Below are 27,072 nucleotides of genomic sequence, written 5' to 3' on the forward strand. Positions count from 1 at the left end.
CACATGAGATTAGGTGCCCTGTATGGTCTTGTTCACAGAAACTGAGTAGACTGTGTTCAGTGTTCGCAAACATGTATCTTTGGAAGGAAATCACTTCCTTTTTCCCATCACACAGCTGCGGCTCTTTCCCGAACTGCCCCGGCATCCCCCTCACAGAGGCTGGCGCAGATTAGGCGGCGAAAGAAAAAGACTCGGGACGAGATGTTCTCTGAACTGATGGCCTGCTCCAGAGCTGAGGCGGCCCAGCAGAGCCAGTGGAGGGAGACCCTCTCTCAGCAGCAGCGCTCACACAGCGAACGGGAGGACAGGTGGCGGCAGGAAGACCAGCAGGCGACTCAAACGCTGCTTGGACTAATGAGGGAGCAAACGGACACGCTCTGGCGCCTTGTGGATGTTCTGCAGGACCGCAGGCAGGAGCAGAGAGCCCCCCTGAACTGTATCTGCAACCGCCCTCCCCCGCCACAAAGTCCTGTCCCCCCCCTCACCCAAAATCACAAGAAGGAGGGGCGCTAGGGGCCGTGAAAACTGTCACTCCACCCCAGCAGAGCGCTCATGTACCAAACAGCTCTCATTCTCTAAAGTATGAGAATTGCTTCCCTTCCTGGCTCACCCGATCCCAAATCCCAGTTTCATCCCCCAACTGTGTAGTTGAGTATTAAAAATAGTTTGCTGTTCATTACTGTTTCCGTCATGTTTCTTTGCAGAAGACTTTGTGTGAAGGGTGGGGGAGGGGTTTGTTAATTGCATAGGACAGCCACCATTAACAGGGTACAGACATGGGCGCAGGATCAACAGCAGGTCACACACAGAGTGCAGTCACTAGGCACCCGGGTCACTGTGCGAGGTGTCTGCTGCCCCAGGTCAGTCTGGGAGGTGTATGTTGCCCCAGGGTCCGAGCGCCTGGCATCCACAAATGGCAAGGCAGGCTGCCCTTACCATGCCCTTCCACCCTAGCCATGAACCTCTCCGATGCCCTGAGCCCCAGCCAGAGCCATCATCCACCCACACCTACTCACCCTTCCCACACACCCCTCACCCCTTCTTGCACACCCTCCGGTAACCGTCCTCCCCCCAGAGACCGCTGTAGGAGCAGGAGCCTTTCACTCCTCCAGTGTAGAAGCGGTATGTACATCACTGCACACCGTACCCACCACAGTCTGCGTCCCTGTTGTAACCCTTGAACGAGAATTCTTTAGTAAAGAAAACTTTGTTAATTAAAAATGTTCCAATAACTTTATTTTTAAACGTCTGTTGGAAGGGGGGAAACCTGGTGAACAGGGTATGTAACCGCTGAAAAAAGACAATAGTAACTGAAACAGGGGCAGGTTCAGCTTCTCTGTAAAGAGACTGGACAGTCATAGGTTACCCTGCTCTCTGAGGAACCTAGCTTTCAAAGCCTCCCGGATGCACAGCGCTTCCCGCTGGGCTCTTCTAATCGCACGGGTGTCTGGCTGAGCGTAATCAGCAGCCATGCGATTTGCCTCAACCTCCCATCCCGCCATAAAGGTCTCCCCCTTGCTCTCACAGAGATTGTGGAGCACACAGCAAGCTGCAATAACAATGGGGATATTGGTTTCGCTGAGATCCGAGCGAGTGAGTAAGCTCCTCCATCTCCCCTTGAGACGTCCGAAAGCACACTCCACCACCATTCTGCACTTGCTCAGCCGGTAGTTGAAGAGCTCCTTGTCACTGTCCAGGGCGCCTGTATAGGGCTTCATGAGCCAGGGCATTAGCGGGTAGGCTGGGTCCCCGAGGATCACTGTAGGCATCTCCACATCCCCAACACTTACTTTGTGGTCCGGGAAGAAACTACCTTCCTGCAGGCGTCTAAACAGACCAGAGTTCCTGAACACACGCGCGTCATGAACCTTGCCCGGCCACCTGACGTAGATGTTGGTAAAACGTCCCTTATGGTCCACCAGTGCTTGCAGCACCATTGAAAAGTAGCCCTTTCGGTTAATATACTGGCTGGCCTGGTGGTCCGGTCCCAGGATAGGGATGTGAGTGCCATCTATAGCCCCACCGCAGTTTGGGAATCCCATCGCGGCGAAGCCATCTATGACGACCTGGACGTTTCCCAGGGTCACCACCTTTGAGAGCAGTAGGTCAACGATTACGTGGGCTACTTGCATCACAGCAACCCCTACGGTAGATTTGCCCACGCCAAAGTGGTTCGCTACTGACCGGTAGCTGTCTGGCGTTGCAAGTTTCCAGAGGGCTATGGCCACTCGCTTCTGCACACTCAGGGCTGCTCGCATCTGGGTGTCCTGGCGCTTCAGGGCAGGGGCCAGCAAGTCACACAGTTCAAGGAAAGTGCCCTTACGCATCCTGAAGTTTCGCAGCCACTGTGATTCATCCCAGACCTGCAGCACTATGCGGTCCCACCAGTCCGTGCTTGTTTCCCGGGCCCAGAATCGCCGTCCCATAGCATGAACGTGACCCATTGCCACCATGATCTCCACGGCGCGGCGTACCGTGCTTTGTGAGAGGTCTCTGCCACTCTGACACTTCACGTCCTCACCGCGCTGCCGGAGCCTCCTCGCCCGATTTCTCAGTAGCTGACTGTGGAAGAGGTGTTCGATAAGGTGCGAGGAGTTGACAACGGCCATAAGTGCAGCGATGATCGCAGCGGGCTCCATGCTCGCAGTGCTGTGGCGTCCGCGCTGTCACTGACCAGAAAAGTGCGCGAACAGAATTCCCGCCGGCGCTTTCAAAGAGAGAGGGCCGGAGTGATGGTTGAATGATGACAGTTACCCAAAACCACCCTCGACACATTTTTCCCCCAGAAGGCATTGGGGGCTCTACCCAGCATTCCAATGGGAAGCGGGGACTGCGGGAACTGTGGGATAGCTGCCCAGAATGCACCGCTTCCAATGTCGACGCTTGCCCCGTTAGTGTGGACTCACAAATTCGAATTAGTGTCCTTAGTGTGGATACACAAATTCGAATTCATCAGGTCGAATCCACAAATTCGACCTAAGTTAAATCGAACTACTCCTGTAGTGTAGACATACCCTAAGAGAAATGTACAGACTTCCTCCTGGGACAGATGATGTGTGAAAATAAGTGCCGTAATGAATCCTAATTTCACCCCTAAAGTGAATTTTTTTTTTATTTTCTACTGGGCTTTGCATCTTGGCATCTTCCCTTAATTGTTTGTTTAGTCTTTCCAGTCTCATGTGCTAAAGAGAGGAAAATCCTTCTGTACAAAATTGGAATTCATTTTTTGTAGTTTTGTCTAAATCTAATCACTCTTACCAGACCCTCAGATAACCTCAGTATGTATATTATCTGTGGAGAAGTAGAGCTGTGCCCGATTTTTAAATTAATTCTGTATGTGGAGCTTGATAAACTATGAACTGAAAAATGTTATTTTTATTAATTCTATACTATTTATATAATGTTAATTTTTATTTGCATTCATCATACTAATATGATCATTCTATGGCAGATAATTCAACACAATCTTTTCAAAATCCTGTTGCTGTCACTTTTCCAAATGAAAAAGTAACATTGCCTTTTTTGTGATATGCATAAATGTATTCTCTATCTAAATTATTGCTCTAAACAAAATGAAAGTGATATTTAGATTTAAAAACTTTCAACAGGTTCAAAAGCAGTCAAAACAGTAAGGGATCGTGTGTAGAGCAAAGAACTTGAGGGGGAGGTGGAATTCCTTAGATTCTTTTTCCAACTCTTGGTGTATGACCTTGGACAAATCATTTATTTTTCTGTAAAATAAGTATAATAGAGAGGCTTTATTAACTGACTTAAAGCAGTGGCTTTTTTAGGCCCTCGGATGAAAGCTGCTATATAAATGCAAACAGTAAATCCACCTAGAAATGTGAAATCAGAAACAGGTTTGTCAGACAAATGATCAGACATAATGAGGTGCCACGAGGGATTAGAAGGATTTTGTTTTATTTACTTGGCCAGTTAAATGGCTGATACCTTTATAATTTGGTTATGTTTGTTTGTGGCTCCTCATCTTCATCTTTCAGTAGAAGGTTCCTTATATGTATCAACTTGGTTTCATTCATATTACTGCTCTTTTCTTTTTCTAACTTGGCTGGTTTTTGTATAATATAAATTTTTATGATCCAATTATACCAAAAACCTAACACTTTTTTCAATGCATTTGTTTGAGGATGAAATAACCATCTCAGTTACATGGCAGCCACTTCATGCTTCAGAGATTTCCTTTTGCTTTTTAGGATCCCTACAACAATGTTATCCGTACTGCAATAGAAGCAATGGCAGCAGTGTTTGGAGGTACTCAATCTTTGCATACAAATTCATTTGATGAAGCCTTGGGTTTGCCTACAGTGAAAAGTGCTCGCATTGCTCGGAATACCCAGATTATTATACAGGAGGAGTCTGGCATTCCTAAAGTGGCAGATCCATGGGGGGGTTCCTACTTGATGGAATCCCTTACCAACGATGCCTGTGAGGCCGCTTTAAAGGTCAGTTGTGCTGTGGGGGGGTTTAATTACGGGGGCACTGATTGTTTTAAGAAATGCCTTTAAAGTAGCTATTTGGTATGAGAGTAGATTCTTCAAAGATAACAGTGTATTACATTTATTTTTAAGTTCCCTATCCTTAAAGTCCAAATCCAGCAAAGCATGTTACACATGAGTAGAGCTTTAAACATGAGTAGTCCCATTGAAGTCAATAGGACTACTCATGGCCTAAAGTTACAGATGTATTTAAGTGGTTTCATAGAATCACAGGACTGTGAGGGACTTCGAGAGTTCATGTAGTCCAGTCCCCCGCATTCATGGCGGGGCTAAAGTATTATCATTCTAGATCATTCCTGACAGGTGTTTGTCTAACCTGCTCTTAAAAATTTCCAAGGATGGCAATTCCACAACCTCCCTAGGCAATTTATTCCAGTGATTTACCACCCCGACAGGAAGTTTTTCCTGATGTCCAACCTAAACCTCTCTTGCTGCAATTTAAGCCCATTGCTTCTTGTCCTATCCTCAGAGGTTAAGAAGAACAATTCTTCTCCCTCCTCCTTGTAACAACCTTTTATGTACTTGAAAACTGCTATCACGTCCTATCTTAGCCTTCTCTTTTCCAGACTAAACAAACCCAGTTTTTTCAATCTTCCCTCATAGGTCATGTTTTCTAGACCTTTAATCATTTTTGTCAGTCTTCTCTGGACTTCTCTAATTTGTCCACATCTTTCCTGGAATGTGGTGCCCAGAACTGGACGTAATACTCCAGTTAAGACCTAATCAGCGCGGAGTAGAGCAGAAGAATTACTTCTCATGTCTTGCTTATAACACTCCTGCTAAAACAGGATTTTGCTAAGTTAAGGCCTAGGAGAATACAGTACATATTTGGAATTAAACGCATTCTAAAGGAAAATATTTCCACACTGGACAAATGAATCAGACCTGTTAAGTCTGGAGACTTCTGATTTTTGGTGCCCTCTAATAGGATCCTTATTGGGTGCTTACATCTCCCAGGGAAACTCAATTGGAAATGGAGGTGAGATGTTCCACCCATGTGCACACCTAAGAGGCTGCAGTCTCTAGATTACAGCAGTTTACCTAAGACTGTAAGGATTAGAACTGTTTGTGGTTACAGCATCTCTTCCCCTCCCCACACACTTCCTCCCAAAAGACCTCAGGGGGGTGTATTGTGGAAGAGCGTCTTAAATACCCTGTGTGTAACAGGTGGGAGGTTTACAGAGTGGCTGTGGGGAGAGGAGCAGCCAGGCACAGTCAGCAGCAATACCAGAGCAGGACTTGAAGATAACATGATACAAATAACCATCATCCTAGCATGGACATGAGTAGCTTTACTTGCGTAGGTAGTTCTACTGATGTCATTGGGACTACTTACATGAATAAAGTTATATTTTTTAACCATTTGCAAGTTTGAGGCTTTAGGCCTTAATTCTGCAACTGTCTCCACATTAGTGGATCATGGGATCCGTACAGAGCCCCATTAAAGTCAGTGTGACTCTGCGTAGGTGCAGATGTCTGCCCAAGAGGAGTTAATTGCAGGATGTGGGACTCAAATTGTATACCGTTCAAGAGCGGAGGTGAAGGAGCAGGAAACCTGTTTCTTATTGGCTTTGTAAAAGGCCATGCATCAATACACTGTTTTTTCTTTCTGTGTGTAAAGTAAGAACGCTAAATTATACAAATATAGGTAGATAGAAAATAGGTTTTTAATGTAAAGCATGAGACTTTTAGGTAATTGTACTAATAAGGATTTAGATAATACTGATTGTAAAAAGTGGGTTTCATGAATCTTGCTACTAACCATTCTCTTAATTTATTCTTGTTACCTTTCTTAGCTTATTAATGAGATTGAAGAAATGGGTGGAATGGCCAAAGCTGTAGCTGAGGGAATTCCCAAACTCCGGATTGAAGAATGTGCTGCCCGAAGACAAGCCAGGATCGATTCTGGTAAGGGCAGGAAGTGGGGGAGAGAGAGAACTTAATTCCAGAGGTACACTGTTTTAAAATGTTATGTTTTGGTTTGGAGATCTGAGCTTTAAACAGGGTTTTAATTAATTTTCACTTCTGAGACTAGGCATAATGGTTAAATATCAGTGAAAACTTCCTGAGAAGGGTCTATTAGTCTGTGAAATAGTCTCCCACAGGAAGTGGTGGAAGCCAAATTGCTTGACATATTTAAAACTAGATTAGACAAAACTTTAGACTACATGGTGAAGGAATATCCTACAATGATTAGCAATGAACTTGCCTGAGTTCTGTAATAGTGTATCTTCAGATCATAGCTATTGAGTAAAAATATAACCACCAGCAGATGTCATTAATGAATGTGGTTGGCAAAATTTCTATCTGAGCCCTAAGCAACTTTTGTTCTCTTATAACAATGACCAAGCTCCCATTGACTTGGGTTGAAGGAAGATCCAGCCCTTTGGTGTATGTCTAACCTCTTAATCTCATTTCAAAAAAAAAAATATATATATATATATATATATATAAAGAAAAGGTACAGAAACCACCAAATAAAGGAGCTTTATTATATGATCTCTTTTATTTGGAAAATACATTTAAAGGAGCTCTTTAATTCAAAGTAGTAAGGAACAACAAACAGGAGTTCTGTCTTTTTTTTTCTCCCAAGGTGAATTTATTTTTAAATGGTGGTTATAGTCCTTTAGTTAATGTGAGGCAGTTAATGTTAGTAGACTTTGGAAACACAACCTGTTATAAAACTCCAGTCAGCTAAAAATAGAACATTTAATTTAACATTCTTATAGAATGTTAAATTGTTTGGTCATACATTGTAGTTTTTGAGGAAACTGACTGAGAGTTAAAGGTTCTTCATATTATTTGTCAAAGACTAGGACTCTGATTTAGAGATGAAAGTTTCCACACCCATCATACTTAGCCATCCAGTCCCCCCATCCTTTTTCCAATTTTGAAAAATCATATGTGTCTATGTACTAAAATTGGTCAAAGTCTTCATAAGTGCACAACTTTTGCAGGCAAAATCTAGCATCTTTCCATAGAGATTTTTAAGGTCAGGCTTTACAAAACCCTGGCTGGGATGATTTAGTTGGGGATTGGTCCTGCTTTGAGCAGAGGGGGTTGGGCTAGATGACCTCCTGAGGTCCCTTCCAATCCTGATAGTCTTTGATTCTATGATCTTATGGACCCCCAGAAAGTGTTCACATGCACTATGGGCTACAGTCTGAGAACTTCTGCTCAGTGGTAATTTAAGATGTATATAGAACAGGGGTGGCCAAAATGGCTCGCAAGCCACATGGCGGCTCTTTTACCATTAAAATGTGGCTTGCGGAGCCCCTCCTTCCCCTCCCCCCCCATTCCACCTACCAAACTGGAGCAGGGGGAGAGGGTGCCTTGGCTCTCGAATTTCTGAGGTCAGTAAGTTTGACCACCCCTGATATAGAAGTTGACAACATCATGCGAAGGATGTGGTGAACTTGTGACCTTGCATTGCCACACATTTCTTGCAAATACCAATTTGAATGAATAGCATCATAGAAATGTGCTGGAAGGGACCTCAAGAGGTCATCTAGTGCATTTCCCCATACTGAGGCAGGTTTAAATAGACCAAGACCATCTCCGACAGACACATGTTTGTCTAACCCAGGGGTGGGCAAACTTTTTGGCCCGAGGGCTACATTGGGGAATAGAAATTGTATGGCGGGCCATGAATGCTTACAAAATTGGGGTTGGGGTGAGGGAGGGAGTGAGGACTCTGGGGTGGGGCTGGGGATGAGGAGTTTGGGGTGTAGGAGGGTGCTCTGGGCTAGGACCAAGTGGTTCGGAGGGCGAGAGGGGGATCAGGGCTGGGGCACGGGTGCAGGAAGGGGTGCAGGTTCCAGCTGGGAGTGTGGGCTATGGGGTGGGGCTGGGAATGAGAGGTTTGGGGTGCAGGAGGGGAGCAGTGGCATGTCCCTTTTCTGGCTCCTATGCGGAGGCATGGCCAGGCAGCTCTGCACGCTGCCCCCATCCACAGGCATGGCCCCTACAGCTCCCATTGGCGCATGTAGGAGCGGTTCCTGGCCGGAGCGCCAGAGCAGGGCCAAGCTGCGTGATGCGGCCCCGACCTAGCGCCCCGGCTGGAGCGCCAGAGTGGGGTGCGGCTCGTGGGCTGGCTTAAAACTGCTCGTGGGCCGTAGTTTGCCCACCCCTGGTCTAATCTGTTCTTAAACACCTCCAATATCTCCACAAACCCAGCTAAGCTGCTCAGTGCTTAACTGTCCTTTATAGTTAGAAAGATTTTCCTAATAGCTAAATCCTAAATCTTGCTGCAAACTAAGATTGCTTCTTGTCTTACCTCAGTGGACTTGGAGAAAAATTGATTACTGTCCTCTTTACAACAACCTTTACCTCTGAAGACAGTTACCAGGTGCCCCTTCAATCTTCTCTTTTTTTAGACTAAACATGCCCAGTTCTTTCAACCTTTCCTCCTCATGTTTTGCTCTCCATTTTGTTGTTGGACTCTCTCCAGTTTGTTCTCACCTTTTTTAAAGTGTGGTTCCCAAAACTGGACCCTGTACTCCAGCTAGGGCCTCACCAGTGTTGAGTAGAGTGGAACAGTTACCTCCCATGTCTTACATACGATCCCCTGTCATTAAAAATAGTTAGTAAAGCAAGTAGATATGATTCTGACTGCACGTAGATTTAAGGAGAAAGAACACGCCATTTTTACATGTCACTTTTCAGCATAAAAAACACAGTCAAATATTCTTACATTTGATCATCTCTTCATAATAAAGTGTGACAAGTGTAAACTTAAAACCTTGCTTGAGAGAGAAGTTTTAAATGCTTTGGAAGGTAGGACTGCCTAAAAAACATAGTATTGCATTTAAAACATCAAACAATCACTTATCTAGCTATATAAAATACTGTAACCTTTCCAAAAGCTCAGCAGTTTTGAAAATAGTCTAAATTCTTGACCTTTGTGTGGGAAATCAACAGGTTCTGAAGTAATTGTTGGAGTAAACAAGTACCAGTTAGAAAAAGAAGAGACAGTTGAAGTTTTGGCTATTGATAACAGTTCCGTCCGAACCAAGCAGATTGAGAAGCTTGAAAAGGTAGGTGGTACTTCTTTGAAAATGCAAATTCTTGTTGTATTTTAAGTAGTTCTGTGTTAATTTTCTTCATGAGTTTTCTATTTGCCAAAAAAAAATGCATTTTTAAGAGCACCAGAACTGTTCTTGAATTCAGCAATTTAGAGACTGTCTGTAGCACTTCAATTTCTCCTCTGAGGCTGATTCCTGAAATCTAGATTCTTTGCATTTTGCTTATTGTTGTTGTTCTCATTTAGTTAGTTTCATTTTTGTTTAATCTGCATTTAAATTAAACCATGTCTCTTTCCAGCAAGAAGGAAACAATGTACAGTAATGGATTTTTGAGCCTTTTACCATTGGATGCTTGGGTTCAAATCCTCCCTCAGACACACAAAAATGATCTCTGCTGGATATTCGTCAAGATGACAAAAGAAAAAATTCAGTTTGGTATAATTAGTAGTCTCTGCACCAAGGCGTAGGTGTTTTGCAGGCGACTAGTGAAGTGCATTGAGACTGAATTGTGGGAAAACCTACAAATAGTGCAGAGAGGTTGTTTGTCCAGATCCATTATTAATCAAGCATTTGAACAAAGCTTTACCTAGATTGTAAGCTCTCTGGGGAAGGGACCTACTTTTTGTGATGTGTATACAGCAACTAGCTTTGAGACAATAGTTCAATACAAACACTAACAAAGGTTTAAGGAAAATGTTTTGGACTTCGTGAGAATGAAAAGACCATAAATAAATAACATGGGCCTGATCCAAACCCCATGGAAGTTAGAGGAAAGACTCCTATTTCTGAATATTTTTCTCACCCTCCCTTTTTGGGCTATTCAGCATATTATTCTAAAGGTAATGATGCTTTCTTAATCTTGTTTCTTACTCTTATTTGTGGAACATTTTCAAAGTGTGCCAGCCTTAACTCTGTTTTTATAATTTTAACTTTCTGTTCCTTTTATTGTTTTACTTTAGACATTTAGAGCAAATTTTTCATTAAGCTTCCTTTGTATCTATCTTATCTAGTAGAGCATAAGTTTACACACACACACACACACACACACACACACACACACACACACATTCACATTGTAGTCAGACAAAGGTTCTGCCCATGGAAAACTTTTTGTAAGCACTTCTAAGGAGATCCCTCTAAAAATGTGACTCTGAATATTTGGCCAAGCTTTTCTTAAGTGAGTGCCTAATGTTAGGCTCCTAAGTCCGCAGAGAGGCATCTACAGATGTAGCCAGATTTTTCAGACATGCTGAGAACCCAGGCAGGCTCCCTTTGTCTATATTTATATGTGCCTACATATGTACTTAGGAGCCTAGCTTGATGTACCTGATTATGAAAATCTTTTGCCTTAACAGAATTTGTTTAATACTTACACATTACAAAATAAACTATAAACAGTAAATCTCTGACCCCAACAGGAGAAAAATCCAGAAAATGTAGAACTAAGTTTAACGTAGCCTCAAAGTGGTATTGTGGCAAGGAGAGGAAGGGCAGGCGGAAAGCATAATTAATTATATGTTGTCCCCCTCTTCGAAATATCTGACTTCTGTTGATCTGTGCTGGGTAACCTTTATAGTTATTGCATAATAAGGGAGTACTCAAAAGTGAGTGTATTATTGTTTCTCTTGGAAGTTTTCATGTTACAGCACCTATCAGGGGTTGAAAATTATGCTACTCTGACATTTATCTATTGTATTCATGCCTGGAATAGTGCCAGAAACACTGTTATGCTTTTGTTGATGTAGGATCCAATATTTCATGGAATGCTGGGATCAGAAACAAATGTTGCGATATATAACATGTATGTGAAAACTGGAGTGTCAAGCTATAATACAGTGCAGAGCATTCATTTCTGACTGAGATAATTAGGAAGACATTGGGTGTTTTTTAAACCGTATTGTCAGTGCCTAAATACAAAAGTGATAGCACCTGGGAAATACCTGAATCAGAGAGAAATGTTCTTAACATGTTGCCTTCCACCCACTTGCATTCCATCATTACTGTGGTATCTCTCCCTAACATTAGAGCTAGGAATCATTGCTTTGAATCATCTTGGGATCCCCACTTTCAGATGACACCACTAAAAGCCTTATTCTCTAGCTGCTTTATAGTACAGTATATTTAAAATCACATTAAGAATACTGTTGCAAAGTTACTGAGTCGGCTTACTTGTATAAATAAATACTTTCAGAACCAGGAGATGTTTCCAAATACTGGTCTTGCGACCTTCAACATACTGATCTTCAACATAACGATGATAGCTATATTCTTATTTGATTCCAATACAGGCATCTTCGACCAGGGACCCTTACCAGGCTCATATTGGAATTCCTGATTGCCTTATAGTTGCTTACTTAAACTGAGGATTTTTCTCTCCTTCATCTAAGGTAAAAGCTAACAGAAATGAAGCAGCAGCCCAGCAGTGTCTCACTGCTCTAACAGAATGTGCTGCCACAGGTCAAGGCAACCTATTGGCACTGGCAGTGGAAGCAGCACGTGCAAGGTAGGGTAAGAAAAGTTGGAAAACATAACCGATATTAAAAGTTGACTGTTTCCCTTCATTTCTTTCAACTTTTCCAGTAATTCTTGGATACGTAGGTTGCCATATTTAATATGTCACAGATCGATACACCCTTTCAGCTTTTAAATGGGATACTTTTTTTTTTAATGCAGGAAAATATCCTTGACCATGAAGGTGTGTGTTTCAGAGGTCCAGATGGGCATTACCCTTGGTTGTGGTTTGGTGGTGTTAGCCAAATACAAATACTTTTTCAGTCTCTTAAAAATATGTTTAATTTATTTTCAAAGACAATATTAGGAATAAAATTTGCCCTAAAACGTTGCTGTTCACACAGATTCTGTTTACGGCTCAAGCTCTTATCAGTTTCAGACTATGAATAGGTTTCTTTGATGTACTGCTCTGCTGCTTTACAGGTCAGCGAGCCTGAAAAGTGTCTGAGATGTGAAAAGGGATGGAGAAAAAAAAATCTTATTACGCTCTGTTTTTTCCTCCTTCCCTGCACCACAAATTGGTGTGAAAACATTTCTGACTAATGTAGAAAACTAGTATCTACTTTAGTCAAAAGTACTTTCTGGCTTTGTCTCCAGTAGTAAAGCATCTTCCGTAGTCCTGAGACACATTCACCATTATCATCTAAGCCACCTTAACAGTGGTTTAGGCTATGTCTACACTGCAATTAAAAACCCACCACACTGAGTCTCAGCCTGAGTCAGCTGACTAAAAATAGCAGTGCACACATTCACGCTCGGGCTGGAGCCCTGGCTCTAAAACACTCCCCCCTCATGGGGTCTCAAAGCCCAGGCTTCAGCCCAAACCCAAATGTCTACACTGCAGTAGTATAGCCCAGCAGCCCGAGTCTCATGAGCCCAGGCCTGTCGCAGCCATGCTGCAAGTCTTTTATTGCAGTGTAGACATACCCTTAGTTGCTATTTCAAACTGAGTTTTGGTCTTTGACTGTGTCCCTTTTGTCCTCTGCATGTGCTCATGGAGGTTTGTAATGCAGTCACAGTGCCAAAAAAACAACAAAATGAAAATGCCCCTTAATAATGTGGATGGGTCAAAAATGAGCAAACCAAACTTAATTGCCTATCCACATCCTTAGAGCAGATCTTTAGCCTTCCATCTTCACTCTGATTCTACCACTACTTCATCTGCAACAACCACATATGCAACAGATCTCCTTTCAAAAGGGGAGAGCTTGTCCCAACTCCCTCTGGAGCATATCATCACCGCTCTTGGAGTTGGAGACATCACTAGAAGGTAATATTGGCCCTCACAAGAGTTAATGTCGTCATCATCATAATAATTCCCCAATTAGTTCTCTGTATCTCTGTTATGACCTACAGTTTTCTTGTCCTTAAGCACTGTGCTGTTGAACAGAACTGCACTGACTTGTATGGAATGTGGACAGATGTTTACTGGAAAGTAGGTTGATTATTGATCTCTTATTAATCTGACATTATTTAATGCCTGTGCAGAAGAATATTTTGGAATGTTACATCTAATAGATGAATGTACCACTAGTGAACATATCACTATAGAGCCTTACTTTTGATTAACAAACCTCACATGTGTGGGTCCTCTGCCTTTTGAGAAGTTATGGAAGGAACCCTTGAGCAATTAAGGATCATCTAGAGGCACTAGGTACACTGCAAGACCCTTCCAATAAACAGCAGTCAGTGTCCAATAGAGTCACATCCTGCTCCTATTAGCCAATGAGGCCTCTGGACACAAGGGCCGGTTTAACGTTTAAACTAACAGAGCAATAGATTGTTGGAATGCAGAGGAAGTGAGAACCCAGCTACCTCCACTCCCAGGAGCAGCAGGGAAAGGATCACCCCTGCAGAGATGGGCAGAGGGGGAGGGAGGAAAATGCCAGCCCCTGACCCTGGCAGAAGCAGCAGATTAGATTCTAAACAGTTTAGAACCCGTTGAAATGAAACATGTTATTAATATAGGCCAGTACGATGCAAATATCAGTCGCAATCATTGTCAAAGAAACCTGAATTTCTAAAACAGAGTCTGAAATGACTTTGCTTCCCTCTTCCTCCATTTTGCTAATTTTCCAGTAGTTATTTGATATGGGTGTAGTGCAATAAATGGGGATGAATAATGCATATTGACATTTTCTTGTTGACCTTTATAAACATGGCATATTGATTCTGTGAAATGAACAAAATGATTTAAATAGTCAGTGACAGCTGATGGAAAATTATCTCTGGGACTTCAGTTCTTGGATGGGCTTTAGGTGAGCCTACATATTTGTCCAAATTAACTTTCAACATTCAGATTAAATTTGACAGATGTGGGATGATTTGACTCTTAGGGGAATTTAAAATTGTGAAGGTAGAAAATAAAATGAATATTGAATATTGCATTTAAATCAGAGTAACAAAACTAAATGGATTTTAGTTACAAAGTAACGGAAAGTTCTGTAAAAACTGAGATTTGTAGTGTGAAATTTAAAAATAGTTTGAAAATAACTAACTAGACCTACTAGGAATATGGTTTGAGCAACAAAACGTAACACAACAGTAGTTTTTAACTCAACAGTGTAAGACTGAGTGGAGCCCGCTTGACTGTAGGATTGGAGCCCATGTACGTTATAACAGTGTCTGGTGGTGTTCAGATTCTCCCCACATTACGAGCTAGGCCCTCACAATTGGAGGTTGAGCATAACCTGCTCAGACTTTATAGTGAGGACATTGGTTACTTCCATTTGTCTCCTCTGAGGTCAGATATAGCTTCTCTCAGAAGTATGTATTAGTAAATACACAGTTAGTAGAAGTCCAAAGCCAAGTAAAGATTTCTTATGTATAATCAGATGTTATTGGTAAACTACAGTAACAGAGAAAAGAATAATATAAAGGTAGTGACAAAAACTGCTTTAAACTGTAGCCAAAGATATTGCTATAGAAGCTATACCCATATGTTAGAGTATTGAAAATATTATCTATGGGTACATCTATACTATCTGCTGGATTGTCGGGTAGTGTTCGATGTATCGGGGATCGATTTATTGTGTCTCATCTGGACGCGATAAATTGATCCGTGAATCGATGCCCGTACTCTACCTCAGCAGGAGGAGTAAGCGGCGTCGATGGGGAAGCCGTGTTAGTCAACTCGCCGCCATGAGGATGGCCAGGTAAGTCGAACTAAGATACTTCGACTTCAGCTACATGAATAGCGTAGCTGAAGTTGCATATCTTAGTTTGAACCACACCGCTAGTGTAGCCCAGGCCTATGGCTCAGCAAAAAAATTAATCTGTCTGCCCCACAGTTCAAAGGTTGGCTTAGTTCTGTATCCTAGAGTGGTGTGAAACATGTCCCAGAACATCATGTTGGTCAATCCCCATTCAGTTTACAGGGTGTATACTTTTGTTCTCCGAAAGAACAGCTTTATATTTGAGGGTCTGATAACAACACTTGATAAGACCAATGTCAGATGATTACATTTCTCTTCCAACTCTGAAATGTACAAATGTGAGGCCATTTTCTCTTCATGTACCTCTTTAGTACGGATTTAATTATTCCCCATCTTCCTTCTCATCTTTGAAAAGGTTCTTTGTAAATGCTCATTCTTTCTTCCAGTCACTCTTGAATACACCAACTTCTTACATGCTATGGGTTAATATTTTCTTTTCTGGAGCTAACAGATCTAAACTTGTGCAGTACTTCATTATCATACAGTGGGAGAAAGACACTTTACATATGGTATGACTCAGGATATAGAAACTTACCAATTTAAATATTAAATCTACAAGACCAGTTATTTAAATGAACTGATATCAGACCAGCTAGATGTAGTCTGTCACATGTCCTTAATCACACTTTCTCCAGATATAACAAATCTAGTTTACAATAATCTTGTTCCTTTGTGATTTCACCAGTCTACTTTAGTTTTCCATGCATCTTACTCAGAAGCCATGATGCCCAGGTTTCTATCTGTTACACTCAGTTCTGCTTTAAGCCAATTATTCAGCTATTTAAGAATGACAATCTAATGGTAAATTGTTCTGTTAGTGCATTCAGAAAGAAATCCTGATTAGCTGGTATCCTAGCTCTTCCTTTCATATTGAAATTTACTCCTTCACTTACTTATTTTGAAAATTCAGCTGTTTAAAAACAATTCTGTTTATATCCACTGGCCTCACAGAGTTTGATTAGAAATGCACACCTAAATTTGAGGCGAATGGGCTACCAAACAGTCACAAATACTTAATCTATAGTATCCATCAGCACATATGTGAAATTGACTTGGAGGTTCCTTTGTGTTTTATGTTGTCTCTAATGCCTCAGAGAAAATAACTGCTCCTGATCAGACACAGGGACCTGTTCATTAATTTAATAGTAATTTTCAGTTTTATAGCACCGTTTAGGATTGCAAAATGCTATACAGGCATTAACAGCCTGATATATAGAAGAGGTGCATACTGACTTCTCTCATTAATTTCAGTAAGAACTGTTGGTGCTCAGGCCCTCTGAAAATCAAGCTGTCAGTTTTATTGCTCTGATGTCGTAAAATAGATGTAATGTTTCTGAAAGGTAAACTGCATTATTGAAAAATTAAGTGACTTGCCCAAAGTCATGCGATGAGTCAGCAACCAATCCAAAACCAGAACCCAGATCTGTAGAGCCAGACATTGTCTCAGTAGATTTCAGCCTGACTTAAATGCATTTTAGAATATAAATTATCAGTGTTTTCACTTCTCTTTAAAAGCACTCTCTTGGCTGATAGTGGCATAACACCTTTCTTTCCTCTCAAGAAAGCTGTGAGGTTAGATGAAAATCCATCTAGTAACATTTATCTTCAGATTCCTGGCTCCATTTTACAGCAAGGTGCATCTTCCATGTAAGTGTGTGCTTGAATTATGTTTCTTGTTCTTTTGATTATAGAATCATAGGAATGGAAGGGACCTCGAGAGGTCATGTAGTCCAGTCCCCTGCACTCATGGCAGGACTAAGTATTATCTAGACCATCCCTGACAGGTGTTTTATCTAACCTGCTCTTAAAAATCTCCAGTGATGGAGAGTCCACAACCTCCCTAGGCAATTTATTCTAGTGCTTAACCACCCTGACAATTAGGAAGTTTTTCCTAATGTCCAGCTTAAACCTCCCTTGCTTCAATTTAAGTCCATTGCTTCTTGTCCTATCCTCAAAGCTTAAGAAGAACAATTCTTCTCCCTCCTCCTTGTTACAGCCTTTTATGTACTTGAAAACTGCTATCACATCCCCTCTTGGTCTTCTCTTTTCCAGACTAAACAAACCCAGTTTTTTCAATCTTCCCTCATAGGTCATGTTTTCTAGACCTTTAATCATTTTTGTTGCTCTTCTATGGACTTTCTCCAATTTGTCCACATCTTTCCTTAAATGTGGCCCCCTGAACTGGACACAGTACTCCAGTTGAGGTCTAATCAGTGTGGAGTAGAGCGGAAGAATTACTTCTCGTGTCTTGCCTACAACACTCCTGCTAATACAGCCCAGAATGATGTTCACTTCTTTTGCAACAGTGTTACACTCTTGACTCTCATTTAGCTTGTGGTCCACTATGACCCCCAGATCCCTTTCCGCAGTACTCCTTCCTAGGCAGTCATTTCCCATTTTGTATGTGTGCAACTGATTGTTCCTTCCTAAATGGAGTCCTTTGCATTTGTCCTTATTGAATTTCATCCTATTTACTTCAGACCATTTCTCCAGTTTGTACAGATCATTTTGAATTTTAATCCTATCCTCCAAAGCACTTGCAACCCCTCCCAGTTTGGTATCATCCGCAGACTTTATAAATGTACTCTCTATGCCATTATCTAAATCATTGATGAAGATATTGAACAGAACTGGACCCAGAACTGATCCCTGCAGAACCCCACTCATTATGTCCTTCCAGCATGATTGGGAACCACTGATAACTACTCTTTGGGAATGTTTTTTCAACCAGTTATGCACCCACTTTATAGTAGCTCCATCTAGGTTGCATTTCCCTAGTTTGTTTATGAGAAGGTAATGTGAGACAGTATCAAAAGCTTTACTAAAGTCAAGATATACCATGTCTACTGCTTCCCCCTGTCGGAGAAAAACTTAGTTCTCACTTATTTGTTTGGGTACAGCAAAGTCAGATACTTTATTTTGTTTAGCAGCTACAGCAGGGAGAGAGTGCACTAGGACATAGCGTCTCCCCTTCCTAGACAGGTCTCTCAACAGGTAAACAATTACAGCAGCATTTATACTTTTGTTACAGACAATAATAAGCAACAGCTGCATTTTGTTTATACATAGGTCATCCTGATATCTTGTTTTTCTCACTTAAGAGACTCCAGTCTACATTTCATATTATCTACACAAGGTCGAAACAACTTCTCACACAGTTCTTTTCCACTTGCCTCACACAATCCTCGCTTCTACAAATCTCGTGTTATTAGGGTTACAGTTAGCCTAACTCTTGCTAACAGAGACTGTCATGCAGTAAGATCCCCTACAAATCCCTGTCAGTTCTTTCTCTACTTCCACATCTGTTATCCACAAGACTTTTTACCCTGTCAAAGAAAGCTATCAGGTTGAGGTTGGTTTGACACGATTTCTTCTTAACAAATCCATGCTGACTGTTACTTATCACCTCATTATGTTCAGGATGTTTGCAAATTGATTGCTTAATTATTTGCTCCATTATATTTCTGGTTACAGAAGTTAAGCTGACTGATCTGTAATTCCCTGGGTTCTCCTTATTTCCCTTTTTATAGATGGGCACTATATTTTCCAGTCTTCTGGAATCTCTTCCGTCTTCCATGACTTTTCAAAGATAATTGTTAATGGCTCAGATATCTTCTCAGTCAGTATTCTAGGATGCATTTCATCAGGCCCTGGTGACCTGAAGACGTCTAACTTGTCTAATTTTTAACTTGTTCTTTTCCTATTTTAGCCTCTGATCCTACCTCATTTTCACTGGCATTCACTATGTTAGGTGTCCAATACCACCTACCTTCTTGATGAAAACCAAAACAAAGTAGTCATTAAACACCTCAGCCATTTCCACATTTTCTGTTGTTCATCCTCCCTCCCCCCCCCCCCGAGTACAGGCATACCCTGTCCTTTGTCTTCCTCTTGCTTCTAATGTATTTCTAGAATGTTTTCTTGTTACTCTTTATGTCTCTAGCTCAGGGGTGGGCAAACCTTTTGGCCTGAGGGGCCGCATCTGGGTATTGAAATTGTATGGTGGGCCATGAATGCCCAGTGGGGTAGGGGGAGTCTGTGGGGTGTAGCATGGGAGGTGTCTATAAAGGATGTTACCAAAGTGGGGGGGGGGAGGAGATGCTACAGGGGCAGTACCGGGGACTCTTAGGGGGCCTGTCAGCAGTGACAACAAGGCGGTTGTACCAGGCACTACCACGGCACCCTAGCTGAGACAGGTCCAGCCCCTGGGTGGTTTCGAGGCTCTCGAGGATGGGGCCATAGGAAACTGGGAAGGGATTGGGTGCACTGCTGCGTGGGGCGGGGGGGACTGCCACGTAGGGGCGGAGTTTTGGTCCTGGAAACAGCGCAGTGAAGTCGTGCCTGTGCCGTGTGGTTATGCGTGCCGGAAGATGGTGCTCATCAAGGGAATTGTGAGTCGGGAGCTGGGGAGCGCCCCTGATCCAACTCCCCGGCGGGAGCTCGAGGGCCGGATAAAAATGTCTGATGGGCCAAAAGCAGCCCGTGGGCCATCTGCTCTAGCTAGTTTGATCTCATTTTGTGCCTTGCCCTTTCTAATTTTGTCCCGATGTACTTGTGTTATTTGTTTATATTCATCCTTTGTAATTTGACCTAGTTTCCACTTTTTGCAAGATTCTTTTTTGAATTTTAGATCATTGAAAATCTCCTGGTTAAGTGGACCTCTGGATTACAACAGCACAAAGAGAAACAGTTTAGACTATTGACTTTTAAAGTTTTAGGTGGGTTATAAATAGGCTATGTAATTCACAAAAATAAGAATAGCCTTGTTTTCAGGGTAAACATGCTTTCAGAAGTCCCAATTACGCACTTGAAAAAATTGTCCAAAATGCATAAAGGTCCTGAGTCACTTAGGCCCTTTTGAAAGGTTTGCCTGCAGTATCCATAAGATAAAAGACGTGCACCTTGGCTAACATGAAAACATATGCTTAACTGGGATTAATTAGCTGCCTACTGAAGCCAGGCTTTACCCATGACCAGCTGATACAGTGCTGAATATGATTTGTCACTCTAGATGATAACAGCAAAGTTGTGGCCAGTGTCATGCTAGGTAAGGTTTTGTTCCAACTTGGTGTAATTGTCTAGTGAAGACAGGCCAATAAAGGGTGATATTTAGCTTTGTCCAGAAGGCCAGCTCAGGTCCTACACAAGTCCTATTTATGTCCACAAAGTAGGACCTGTGACCGTTTACAGTAGAGTTGAATTTGGGCCTGTGGTATTCAGTAGTTACCATTTATAACCACATGGCTAAGTCTACCAAATATACAACAGATGAGTTAAAAGTAACGTGGGAAGGACAGAGCAAAAGATAGCCAAGGATTTGCTGGAGGCAAGAGGTCTACATGAGATTTACTATAGGATTCCTGTGAATACACCATAAAGTCATCTTCAGGTGATATTGGATACCAGGCATAGGGCTGGGATTACAGATAATACCCATTAGAACTCTGGCCATCTCTGACTATCTCCTAGTAAAAGCATATGGACGAGAAGTTACAGCTGTCTAAACTGCTATTAAGCAGTGATATCCAGATTGTCCTCTGACATTTTTTGTTTTAAGACTTCGAGGGTATTTACTCTTTAACTAGGTCACAAAAACAATTTTGAGTAAGAGCATTCCTCATTGCTAAATGTAATAGTACAAAAAGTGCAAGTTCCAAAGGATTAAATGTGATTAACTACAGCCAAATGGTATATATGTATTGGTGAATTGAGAAAAGATTACAGCACAGATGGCAGAAAGAAAGTGTAATTGAATGGGGTATTGTCTTTATTTTTGCATGTATAATTAATGTGCTTTGGAAACGTTCTTGATGTCTGTTTTGTACTTTGACTAAGTTTGCAACAAGTCATGTGCGTGCATTTCTTTGTGTGTGTGTCTTATTTCCCTCTATCTTTTATCATCTCAGGGCATACTAATATATGACACTGAATATATTATTGAAATACACAATTGTTAGCTTGCTCACTTGCCTACTTCACACCATTATGCAAACCTGTGTTCGGTCTTTGTCCTAGCAGGGTCAGAGAGTACTGCTGAGGTAGTGGTTATAGCTGAGCTGTTTAACTTCTGAAGAGGAGCTTCTTTCTCTTGTTAATTAGCTTGTTTCCTTCTGTCAATCCCTTGCTATTGGTTTCTGTGCCACGATAATTTGGGCACAGTATTGTCCTATCACCACAGGTTAAGTACTATAAATTTGGGCGTTGGGAAACTAATTTCTCATAGAAAGGTGGAATCCACTAGATACTAGATTGTAAGCCCTTGGGGCTAGAACTGTCCTTTATTATGTTTATACTGCACCTAGCACAATGGGGCCTAGCTTTATTGTGGCTTTTAGATGCTGCAGCAAATATAAATGTTGCTGTTAATAATGAAGAAAAACTAACAATAGCATTGTTCTGTACCAGCACTGTGTTTCTGAATTGTCCTCGTGCAAAGCAGCTGTTGACTGAGAAATCAGAAGATTTGGAAAAACAAGAAGGAAAGTATGATGGAAAAGATGCACAATCTTGGAGACTAAAGAAAAAAAAGAATAAAAGGCATTGGAGAGTTGCATATTTGAACAGCTCTTCTTGTGGCTTGCATCTCAATTGAGCAATATCTAGGAGAGAGTGTATAGGACAGTAAAATGCACAGCTGGTGAAAGTCAGAGTAGCCAAGTAAGATATAGTACAGGGAAAAAATCGGAGCACATTAGGTGTAACATATTTTACTCAGACCTCTGAATGTTCTTTTCTCAGATGGCCACTAGCAACTGACTGCAGTGAAGGCTTTTTTATTCCAGTCCACTTTTGTGTCTGTTCTTCAATATTTCTCATGCAGTTTATTTTAGGATTTGAGTCTGATGCTATTTTACAAGGAAGCCTCTTGGTGCTGGGTAGGACAAGAATTCCTATACTAGCACAAATACATTAGTGATCGTATAAAAAGAAATCCGTACTCCCGGCATTTGAGTTATCTTGATGAAGGGTTTTGATCTGTGACCATTCTAGTTGCATGTCACTGGGATGCACAGTTCTTAGTCAAGTCTTCTCATCAGTAGATCAAAAATTTATTTCCAAAGTACTACTGCATATTCTATTACTGTATGGTGCTAATGAAATTATAATTTCCAGCATTGGTAAAGTAAAAGGGAAAGAGTCGTTTGTTTGAATTTGCTCTTCTTACTAATCATCAGGCTGTTGCTGGGGATTTCGGCACAGTTTTGATTTCAGTCTCCTAATGATACTAACCTTTTAACTCTGTGTATTTTAGATGTACAGTTGGAGAAATAACCGAGGCAATGAAGAAGGTGTTTGGGGAGCACAGAGCCAGTGACCGAATGGTGAGCGGAGCTTACCGCCAGGAGTTTGGGGAGAGCGATGAAATTCTTCATGCTATCAATAGGTGAGAGTTTGCTGCTGGCTCAGAAGGAGGGAATGGCCTCATAGTTAATTTAGACATCTGTGTTGCATGTGTGATCCTCTAGAATCACTAGATGGTGCAGGCTATGTAATGAGCCAGCATGTTGTGAAGGCTCCATAATAGTGGACTCTGAGCATATTTGCAGAACAATGCTGTAACTTCTATTTATGACTAAACATAAAAAACAGGTTTTATAGGTTGTCCTTGCAGTCAAGTGATTGATGATGGATGTCTTATCTTGAACCATTCTTTCCCCTCCTGCTTGTTTTTGTCCAAGGAGCCCACACTGAAACTAAACCAATATATTCATGCAGCAAATAGCCTAAAAACCAGCCGTATTTATAATTTTTTACAGAGCAGCTCTAAATCTGTCACACCATTATTAGTGGAAATAATATGATTCCCATTTAACATAATTGGAGCAGAGTAAAAGGATTAGCATCGTTAGGCTTTAGAGATTGCAGTGGTAATAGATGGACAAAGTCATGTTTATAGGCCACTTCACTTGTAATATCTAGGACTGAGGTCTATATTGTGTGTGTGGTTCTCAGGCACTTTTGAAGTCAATGAAACTACTCGTGCTTAAACTTAGACATGCTTTATACATCAGCGCCCCAAATAGTACAAGATTTTTGCTTCATTAAGAGCAGCAAAGCAGGGGTGGGATTGAAAAACAAATCTGCAAACTAAGCAACATTTTATTACTCAAAGCACTTTATAAAGGGAACCTGTCATTGTCCATTCAAAGTGAAATACTAAAATGGTGAGCATGCTACATGAACCAACCATGAGTTGGTTGCTAGTGTAGCTTAAGGTGCAGGAGTTGCCACTAGTAGCGTGTCTTTTTCAGACTCTTAATGAATGACAGTGACTTAGAAGAATAAAATGTATTTTTTAAATAGAGTAAACAAGTTCATGGAGCGTGAAGGGCGCAGACCTCGTCTTCTTGTTGCCAAGATGGGTCAAGATGGCCATGATAGAGGAGCTAAGGTTATCGCTACAGGATTTGCAGACATTGGCTTTGATGTGGACATAGGCCCACTCTTCCAGGTATTATTTAATTGAACCTGTCCCTTAAAATGTATTTTGAATACAGCTTTTGTCCCTGCAGTTCTTGTTCAGCAGTCACTTTAGCACTAATTGCTGCTTGCTGTTAAATTTCTCTCTTTAGACACCCCGTGAAGTGGCCCAGCAGGCTGTAGATGCTGATGTGCATTGTGTGGGTGTGAGCACATTAGCTGCAGGTCATAAAACTCTTGTTCCTGAGCTCATCAAAGAGCTGAACGCACTTGGCCGTCCTGACATTCTTGTCATGTGTGGAGGTGTCATCCCCCCTCAGGTATTGCTCAGTATCTGTTTCCAGAATAAATATACCTTACAGTTATAAGAACACTCAGTTTCAGCCTGCCCTGTTTTGCTGGCTATTTGCTATGCACTCTTAACATCATAGGGGAGATACAATGCTGAAGCCTTTCCTACACAATAGTCAGTTTCAGGTTTCATGCTAGTCACAGAAAGAGGTTGCTGATGTCAGTTTTCATGCAAATTAAGCCCTGGGTTGTCATACATAACTGTGCTGGCTTAACTTGCAAAGCTTCTGTCAGGATAAAGCATTAAGCTGCTTTCGTTCAGAAAAAAACTAGCAGCATGGGGTTGTTCTCATATGGACTTTTAAATTGTTTCCCAATTTATAAAAATTAGAATTATTCAGTTCAGCGCTGAAAGCTGTTGCACTTTGTAAATCAGGCAACTGGGCTTACTGTATATTTGATATATTCTCCCAACTCAGTTCTGCTCAGAAAAAATAAAGGTTCACCACAATTACACGTACCAAACACAGGTGTTAAATGAACTGTGTATGGTAGTTTCCATTTTCCATGACTGATTCATGTAGGAGCAGATGCTGCTGTACTGCCAAGTGCAAATGTTTCCACTAGATGGGTCTATTCTTTAGCTCTCCTAAGCAGCAGTACTTCACTCATATATAAGCCAGAAGCCATGGTGGAGGAGCAAGAGTCTCTTTCCAAAACTGTGTGTACTTCAAGTAGAAGCAGGAATGATGTATTCAGCCTGTTACTTCAAGAGTGGAGGGGAATCTTCAGAGTAATAATAATAATATTATTATTATTATTTATAGTGCCTTTCTCCCCAAAGGAATGCAAAGAACTTTGCAGATTAAAGGCCAGATCCTTCCTTAGAATACATTATTATTTGAATTGTGTGTAGCACCTAGGAACCCCGGTCAGAGACCAGGACCCCATTGTGTGAGGCACTGAACTAACACAGATACACAACCCATAGTCTTAGTGGCTCTCTCAACTTATCCTCTCTTGGCAGGGTTGGTGTTGGCCATCCCTCCACTTCACCAGTGCTCCCAAGCTTGTTCACCATTTTTCAGATTTCCACACAATCACTTCCATGCTTTCTGCCACAAACCCCTCTAATGCCTGGTATAACCTGCCTGAGCTCCTCTAAGCCTCTTTCCTGTTCTAGGGTCCTCTTCTATGCTGCCTGGAATGAATCAAGTTGCCCAGTATATAAATTACATATTGTTGTTCTTTCCCCTGATTTCTCTCACTCCTTTGTTCTTAGATTGTGAACTCATTGGAGTAGGGACTGTGCTCAAGCATTTGGGAAACTCTGAACATAGATTGGGTGCTACCGCAGAAGATTAACGATAATTATTTAATAATAATTAAATGCAGCCAGCTCTTGGGTGAAACATAGCTTCTGTTAAACTTACACAGCTACACCACACACCAGTTTAGATGAAAAAGTGAGAGAATATCAGAGCTGCTTTCCGTGTCCCTTTGAAAATGTCAAGGAATCTGATGTTAAATTGACAGAATCCTTACAGTGAAATTGTTCAGAATTTATTTTGTATGTTTGAGCTTTTATTCTGCTATTGCTTCCTGTTTCTGGGAACGGTTGCAAGCCTTCAATCTTAGTGCTCCTTGGAGAATTACTCATAGATGCTGAAAGGCAGTGAGTCTCAAACTTTTGTACTGGCGACTCCTTTCACATAGAAAACCTCTGAGTGCAACCCCTCCTTATAAATTAAAAACATTTATATATTTAACACCATTATAAATGCTGGCGGCAAAGTGGGGCTTGGGATGGAGGCTGACAGCTCGTGACCCCCCCATGTAATAACCTAGTGACCCCCTGAGGGGTCCTGAACCCCACTTAGAGAACCCCTGCTGTAAGGGTATAGTTCATGATCCAGTATTTAACTATTTAAATCTCTCTCTGAACAGGATTATGATTTCCTCTATGACTCTGGTGTCTCCAGTGTATTTGGTCCTGGGACTCGGATTCCAAAGGCAGCTGAACAGGTGCTTGAGGATATTGAGAAGTGCCTGGATAAGAGGCAGCAATCTATGTAACACTTAAACATCACGCCACAAAATCAGCCGTATAATAACCATGTACAGAACGCGATCAGTCATCAGCTAGGAAGAGCCAGCCACGTAGCTTTGGTTACAATGCTTGGTGCCTTGTGTGCTTTCTAAGAAAGCTGTAATTTCTCAGTCATGTTCTATCTGTGAGGAATATTTCACCTGACTGTATATATAAAAATTATCTCTAAAAGTACAAGGGAGTTCAGTAAAATTATTCAGATTGTTTCAAGAATTTAGTTAAATAAAATATCCATTCTAATATTTTAGGTTGGGATTGGTTGATTTTACCCTAATTGGTCTGTTTTACATGTATTTTTTTGGTTTTTTTGTCGTATATTTGGATGTTAATGCAGTAAAGTCTAAGGAGCAAATCTTTGTCTGATTTTCCTTTAGTTGGAACGGTATTAGAAAATAAACTGAAAACACAGACACTGTAGTATGTGGCTATGTCGTAAGGAGCAGATGCTGCACTGCCTCCTTTAGGGGCATGGAAACACCTAAATGCAGCAGAGAACCAGTGCAGTCCCACGGTGCTTAGGGAGGCCAGAGTGGAGATTGGGTTGCACAGCTCTGCTCCAGCCTCCAGTTCCACCCTCCGCTCCACAAACCGATGCCAGCCTCAGTGTCCTTTCAGTTCTCCCATACATTTCTGGGTACCTTTTTTTAGTGTTGCCCTGCCTTCCCCCATGCTATCTAGACTGTTTTCAGTGGTAGCAGATAACAGGACAAGGAGTAATGGTCTCAAGTTGCAGTGGGGGAGGTTTAGATTGGGTATTAGGAAAAACTTTTTCACTCAGAGAGTGGTGAAGCACTGCAATGGGTTACCTAGGGAGGTAGTGGAATCTCCTTCCTTAGAGGTTTTTGAGGTGAGGCTTGACAAAGCCCTGGCTGGGATGATTTAGTTGGGAATTGGTCCTGCTTTGAGCAGGGGATGACCTCCTGAGGTCCCTTCCAACCCTGATATTCTATGATTCTATCTTGTGAAGCCACCCCCTTCTCCTC

At 41.8% G+C, this 27,072-nt stretch overlaps 1 protein-coding gene across 4 annotated transcripts in view; it reads left to right on the forward strand.

Moving 5' to 3' along the window:
• Window positions 1-26,441, forward strand: part of MMUT (methylmalonyl-CoA mutase) — a 39,970-nt gene extending 13,529 nt beyond the window's left edge. For all 4 annotated transcript variants that reach the window (XM_045009574.1, XM_045009575.1, XM_045009573.1 and 1 more), the window contains exons 6-13: window positions 4,215-4,463; window positions 6,314-6,425; window positions 9,438-9,553; window positions 11,929-12,044; window positions 22,520-22,651; window positions 23,572-23,719; window positions 23,841-24,008; window positions 25,927-26,441. In XM_045009574.1, coding sequence (XP_044865509.1) covers window positions 4,215-4,463; window positions 6,314-6,425; window positions 9,438-9,553; window positions 11,929-12,044; window positions 22,520-22,651; window positions 23,572-23,719; window positions 23,841-24,008; window positions 25,927-26,055 — 1,170 coding nt within the window. In that variant the 3' untranslated portion in view covers window positions 26,056-26,441. The remainder of the gene's footprint in view (window positions 1-4,214; window positions 4,464-6,313; window positions 6,426-9,437; window positions 9,554-11,928; window positions 12,045-22,519; window positions 22,652-23,571; window positions 23,720-23,840; window positions 24,009-25,926) is intronic.
• The last annotated feature ends 631 nt before the right edge of the window (window positions 26,442-27,072 follow it).

The sequence above is a fragment of the Mauremys mutica genome, chromosome 3, assembly GCF_020497125.1.
Source record: "Mauremys mutica isolate MM-2020 ecotype Southern chromosome 3, ASM2049712v1, whole genome shotgun sequence".
NCBI classification, from domain to species: Eukaryota; Metazoa; Chordata; order Testudines; family Geoemydidae; genus Mauremys; species Mauremys mutica.